This window comes from Cervus elaphus, chromosome 2 (genome assembly GCF_910594005.1).
Source record: "Cervus elaphus chromosome 2, mCerEla1.1, whole genome shotgun sequence".
NCBI classification, from domain to species: domain Eukaryota; kingdom Metazoa; phylum Chordata; class Mammalia; order Artiodactyla; family Cervidae; genus Cervus; species Cervus elaphus.
This window is the reverse complement of record NC_057816.1, coordinates 25,851,334-25,857,799: the sequence shown is the minus strand read 5'-3', so window position 1 is coordinate 25,857,799 and position 6,466 is coordinate 25,851,334. Positions and strand designations below refer to the sequence as shown.

Sequence of the window (6,466 nt, the reverse complement as noted above, 5' to 3'; positions counted from 1 at the left end):
TGCTAAAGAATAACCTATGTAATGGCACTGTGGTGGGTGAGAGTATGGCTGGTTTTGAAGGGCCAAAAATCAACATGGCTGAAATGGAGGGGTAAACATCTGGAGCGGGGCTGGGGACAGGACACTGGATAAGCAGGCAGGGCCAGATGGTACCTGACCTCAAAAGATAAACAACCATTTATAGTTATTAATTTTATTTTTTAAATTTGGGGCAATGATTTTTCATTATATTTTTAAGGCTTTTCTTCTGTTTAAGGTAGCCACATATTACCTGAATTACTAGTAATACATTTATTAGTTGTTGTTGTTCAGTTGCTGAGTCATGTCTGACTCTTTGTGACCTATTAATACATTTAATAAGGTATTTAAAAGTGACATTTAAAAAATATTAAGAATAGGTGAGTGTACAGGATACATGGGATATGATGAATTCATGAAGGTAATACCTGAATGGGAAAAGTTTGTAAAATACTGGTGTATTGGGCATTTCTCATTTGTCCCCTCATATCCACTTTCTACCCTTTACACCCTTCTCTGTGACCTCATAGCTGACGTCTAAAGCCTGTAACATTCTGGCTTGTCCTCTAGTTTCTAGTTGGATTTGGCCAGTGGAAGGCACTGGTTATCTGAAAGGGGGAAGACAGTGAGATAAGGGCGTTTATTTCTTCATATCCTTCTCTACAGGGTCACTGGGGTTGGTCCTCTACCAAGAGGCATAACTCCCATCATTCAGATCTCCCTCACAGCTACAGACAACCCTCTCCAAGTTCCTGTAAGCACCTCCCCACCACACCTCTTCAGACCCAGCTATTGTTAGCACTGGGACACAGCACCATTCCCTGTTGGATTTTCCTTAATCCTCCCCACCCTCTTATAAATCTTCTATTAAATTCTCATTCCACTGTCCCATTTGAACAACTCTCTGTTTTCCTGCCAGAACACTGATAGATAGGCCGGATGTGATGGAAAGCGTGAACTTTGAAATCAGACAGAAGTAGATTTGAATCTTGGCCATTTAGTAGCTATGTGACCTTGGGCAAGTCCAAGTAGATAAGCATGGTATTCATCAACCCAGGAAGACTACCCTGTGAGTTCAGGCACCACATCTATCTCACTGATACAAGTCCTGGTTCTTGGAGTAGTGTTTAATACTTAGGTTGACTAAAAAAAGATGTGCAACTTGAGGGTTTTAAGTTTTATTTGGGGCAAAATGAGGACTGCAGCCGGGGAGGCAACATCTCAGATAGCTCTGAGGGACTGCTCCAAAGCGGCAGTGGGGGGGAAGTCAATATATAAGGTTTTGATGAAGGGGGAGTTCAATAGCATGAAGAACTGATTTTACAAAAGGCTTTTTGTTAGTCATGAGGATCTGAGGTCACCATGAAGGGATTTAGTGCTTCTCTAGATATGAGGAGATGCAAGGATTGAGATCATAAAATCTGTTCCTAAAAACATCCAACTATCTAAAGACCTGTCCCACCAGATTCCCTGGAGCAGAGTGCCTCACACCACCCTGAACTTCCTCGGGGATTGTTGAAGATCAACAGCTATAGCAGCATGGGGTGCACTCTCCTTAGAGACAGATGGCAAATGCCTTTGTTGTTCACTCATTGGCAATGCTCTTGGTAAGTGCCAATTTGTCATTGACACTTAGCTGGTACTCACGAAAAACTTCTGTATGATAGATTTCATGTTTTACGTGGCCCAGAAGGAGAGGAAGGAGTCAACTTGTCAAACATTCTTACTTTGCAGATGGTACCCAAAAATGAGGTATCAATTGTACAGGTAGTAACCCTCAGATGTGCTCTTTAATGGAAACAATACAGGGATTAAAAAGTGGGGGGAGGGAAGGTTTCCCTGATGGTCTAGTGGTAAAGAATCCTCCTGCCAATGCAGGGGACACCGTTTCGATCCCTGGTCCGAGAAGACCCCACATGCTACAAGTAACTAAGTCCATGCGCCACAGCTACTGAGCCAGCACGCCTAGAGCCCATGCTCTGCAACAAGAGACACCACCACAATGAGAAGAGTAGCCCCCACAACTAGAGAATAGCCCACCTGCAGCAATGAAGATCCAGCCAAACGTAAACAAACAATAATCTTTTTTTTTTTTTAAGAAAGAGGAAAACATAGCAAGGAACTCATGGGCAAATGGTGCTCTGCTTACACACCATCTGTCCTTACAGAACTCATTTCCTTCCCCATATTACCCCAAAGCCAGTTCCCTTCTGAGGGGGGACTTCTGTTGCCATGGCATGTCTTCTTTCCAACAAAGAAGCAACATGAGGGATGGCACATAAAGGACCCAAGGGTCCCACGCAGTAGACAGTGAAGGAGTCCCAGAAGGGCTGAGGGTTTATTTGAGGTACAGAGCCAGATGAGCAGGGAAGCCAGAGATGTCATGAACCCTCAAAGTCAAAAAGAGGTAAAGAAATGGTGTATTAGGTCCCCACAGCTGCCACAACAAATTAACACTGAGTGGCTTATAACAACAGCAGTGTATCCAGTCACAGTTCTGGAGGCTAGAAGTCTGAAATCAAGGTGTTGGTGGGGTCATCTTCCTTCTAGAGGCTCTTTGCTTCTTCCAGCTTCTGGTGGCTTCAGGGATCCCTTGGCTTATGGCTGGGGACACCAGTCTTTGCCTCTGTCTTCACATGGCCTTCTCTTCTGCCTTACAAGGATAGTTAAGGCTGGATTTAGGGCCAACCCAGAAAAATAAAAAATGATTTCACCTAGAGATCTGTAACTTAGCTACAGTATTCCCCCCCGCCCCCCAAACTACAAAACATTTCGAGATTTGAGAACAGTCGGAAAATTAAGTAATGGGAATTGGACCCTTATCGGGGTCTTCTGGGAAATTGGAAGCACCGCCCTCTTCTGCAGCTCGACGCTTCTCCAGTTTAGCGATCAATTCTTTCGCGGGATTGAAGACGCCACTGGTCTGCTGGTCACAGACGTAGCACCGCGGGGTGGTGCGGAAATGCTGAAGGGCACATACCTCGCAGAAATAATGCCTGCACTTGGTGACCACAGGGTTTTGGAAGGTCTGGCGACAGATCAAACACTTGAATGGTAGCTCCTCCTCATTGCTCGCCACTTCATAGTTTTCATCCTCGTCGACGCCATAGCGACCCTCGTCGAGCTCGCGTTGGATCTGCCACCCGTGCTTGTAATCTGAGCGGTCATGGAGGAATTTGCAGCTGTCTCCGAAGCCGCAAAAGCCGGTCTCCTTGTAGTCCTTACAAATGTCGGGCTGGTAATCCCAGCGCACGGTGGCACGCAGATGCTCGGGAGCTCGGATGGGGCCCTTCCTCGCCATTCCGGAGTAATCACTGCCCGCAGACGTATCTTTGGGCCCCATGTATTTCTGATAATTATTCATTCCCCGGTAGATCTTATCATCTTCCTTGCCCCTCAGCTCCTCCCGGATCTTCCGGCTGCGCTCAAAGATGGCTTGTGCGTCACGCTCCTTCTCCGTGTCTAGCTCGTACACAGCGGTCGCCCCCATGTCCTCTGGCCCCACGGGTCTCGCCGAGCGAGTGGACTTATAGACCACGCCGAGACTCTCGGGCTCCTCCACTTCCTCCTCGCTACTCCGGTCCCCGGAAGCCCCCTTCTGTTTACCACCGCCCTGGGTCTTCTGGATCATCGGAGTGTGGATAGCTCGCTTCTTTTCTGGACGAACCACCCTGATGCCTTCATCACCACTGCTGCTGCTGCTGCTGCTGCCGCCGGCGGCGCCGGCTCCTCCGCCGGGCTCCTGGTTGCAAATCCGGCGTTTTCTGCGGCCTGCACCCCCCTTTCGTCCAGGCTTTCTGAAAAGAAAGGTGCACACCTGGTCCGTCGTCTTTCCGGGGGAAAGCTGCTCTGCCATTTTAAGAGTCGCGAGCTCTGAAACGGTTGTGGCCTGCTGGGTGGCGCGGGGCTCCTGCGCGTCACTGCACTCGTGCGCTCTGCCACGAGGTGGATGCAAAACCGGCCGCGCAAAGAGGACTGTGGGAGCAAGGGTGCGCGAGAGCGCATGCGCGCGCCACTCCTTAGCTGCATTTCAAAAGACTCCCCCCGCCCCCCAATAAGGTCACGCTCACAGGTCCCAGGGGCTAGGGGGTGTGTGTGTGTGTGTGTGTGTGTGTGTGTGTGTATTTTTTTTGGAGCCACCATTCAACCTACTGCAAATGGCAGACAAAACAGATGTTAGCCAAATTTTAATCTAAAGAGTTGATTGATGAGTTCTGCATTTAGCAGATGAAGAAACTGGAAGTAGTGTGCAGAAAAGAGATAAAGATAGAAGAGGGCTTTTGGTTGAAGCTCTTGCCAGAGGGGGTGATGGCATGGATTAAAGCAGTCATTGTAGGAAAGAGAAGGTAAAGCATATGAAAGATCTTATAAAAGAACTATCCACCTTGGTTTATTTGGGAGAAGGAAAGGGCAACCTACTCCAGTATTCTTGCCTGGAGAATTCCATGGACAGAGGTGCCTGGCAGGCTACTGTTCAAAGAGTCGGACATGACTGAGCAACTAACACTTTGGTTTATTTGAAGTTCTCTGTGACAATAGAGAAAGTGAATAGGATTTCAAGTTATAAGACCCAGGTGTAAGCCTTAGCTTGTACACTGACTAGCTGTGTATATTTGGTTTTAGTCCTGCAGTTATAGTTTTAGTCCTTAGTTTTAGTCTCTGCAGTTATAAACTGTGAATAATGGCAAAACCAGCTCACTGCACAGACTTGTGTGCAAGTTTGTTTTTATTTTTTTATGTGAAAGATTTATTCAAAGTTCAAATTAGACCCTAGGTGGAAAGGTAGTCTAAGCTGCTAGTTAAATGAACAGGCCATGGTATTGGTCCACTGGTTTAAAATCCCCGCTCTGCCACCAGCTATGCAAGTGACCTTGGGCAAGTTCCTTACCTTCTATTCCTTGGTTTTCCCATCTGTAAAGTGTGGATGACACTAGTTAGCTAACTCATGAAGCTTTTGTTGGAGGATTAAAATGAGATGATCCAAATAAAGCACTTAGTATATAGCATATAGTAACCCCTGAATAAATATTATCTTATTATGGAAAAGATCTTTGTCAACAGCTAAGTACTACGGCAGTGACTTGTAGTTCTGGCTATGGATGGACATCTCTTAAAGCTTCAGAAAAATAAAGATGCTTGGGCTTTGCACTAGACCTATTGAATCAGGATCAGTAGTTTTTAAAGATTCTTAGATGATTGTGCTGCACAAAGAAGAAATTAACCTTGGTTAGACATGTTACTAGGATCCATTTCATAACAATATCCATTAGGAGAAAAAGCATAATCTTCATCTTAGACTATATAGTGGTCTGAACCAACCTGGGCTTCACTTCTTTTTGTAAAAGTACTTTTACAGCACTTAACAATATGGACCATTAGCTCATTTAATACCTGCAATATGCTTCTGAAGCAGGAGTTATTATAGATAAGGAAACTGAGGCACAGAGAGGTTAAGCAAATAACCAAAAGTCACACAGTTAGAAAGTGGTAGAGCCAGCATTGGAACTGTAGTCTTGTGGCTCAGACAATTAGAGCAGACAGATTCTCTCAAAGCTATGGTGTCTCTCAAAGTATCTAACCTCTCTGCAGCTCAGTTTTCTTATCTGTGAAGGACAATTATAACACTACTTACTCCCTAGGAGACTTGTGAAAATTAAGCAAGATGCTGCCTGTAAAGCACTCAGCAATGTATTTAGTGTTTATTGCTTAACTATTAAGCACTAAATAAAATTCAGTCATTTTTATTAATAATTTTAATATCATCATTATTCATGGAAATATAATGCAGGTTCCAGCTCAAGTTTAATAATCTGAAACATCTGAGCCTGTTTCGCCAGCTGCTGGGGCAGGACACCTGGTTTAAGGCAATGTAGAATCTATCACTTGCATTGTTACCTGCTGAGCCTGTATTCCTTTCCAGTGCTCACAGTACAATGATGCAGGGGGACTTGAAAAGTGGTACCAGGGAACCAGTGAAAACTCAGCAAGACTGATGAACAAGCAGCACTGCCTCAAGGCGCCCTTTAAGTCAAGGAAAAGTAGATGTACTGCCCTCTTCCTGCAGCTTTACATTTTTTTAAGGAAATCAGAGCCTTGACCCGAGGATGAGAGAGAGAGAGATGGCAGTCCTGCCAGATAACACAAGTCACACATGCTTCCAAAAAGCACACATTTTACAGGTTGTATGAATCTCTAGGAATAAGAGCTGGAGGAAATTTTCAAACTGATTAGGTAAATTACAGCCTACTGGGACGAGGGAAACCAGGTTACACAATATTTTACAATTCCTGACACAAGCACTGATTAGTGTAACATGAAGAGATGAGTGGAAAACAGTTTAATCTCTAAGAGCGTGTGTGTTGAATTTTTTCAGATTCAGTTTCACTTCTCAACACCTGGAAGCATCAGCACTCTGGATTAGTTTCTGTCATAAAGCACAAGAGGGCGC

At 45.2% G+C, this 6,466-nt stretch overlaps 1 protein-coding gene across 1 annotated transcript; it reads right to left on the bottom strand.

Annotated features, from left to right (window-relative positions):
- Nucleotides 1–2,083: 2,083 nt before the first annotated feature.
- Nucleotides 2,084–3,974, bottom strand: LOC122705568 (E3 ubiquitin-protein ligase RNF113A-like). Its single transcript, XM_043921007.1, has one exon. The coding sequence runs from the start codon at nucleotides 3,872–3,874 to the stop codon at nucleotides 2,816–2,818; it is 1,059 nt and encodes a 352-aa protein (XP_043776942.1). The 5' UTR covers nucleotides 3,875–3,974; the 3' UTR covers nucleotides 2,084–2,815.
- Nucleotides 3,975–6,466: the final 2,492 nt, after the last annotated feature.

Excerpts from the sequence above, each read along its gene's own strand:
- LOC122705568 (XM_043921007.1), bottom strand. The coding sequence starts at position 3,874 with ATGGCAGAGCAGCTTTCCCCCGGAAAGACGACGGACCAGGTGTGCACC.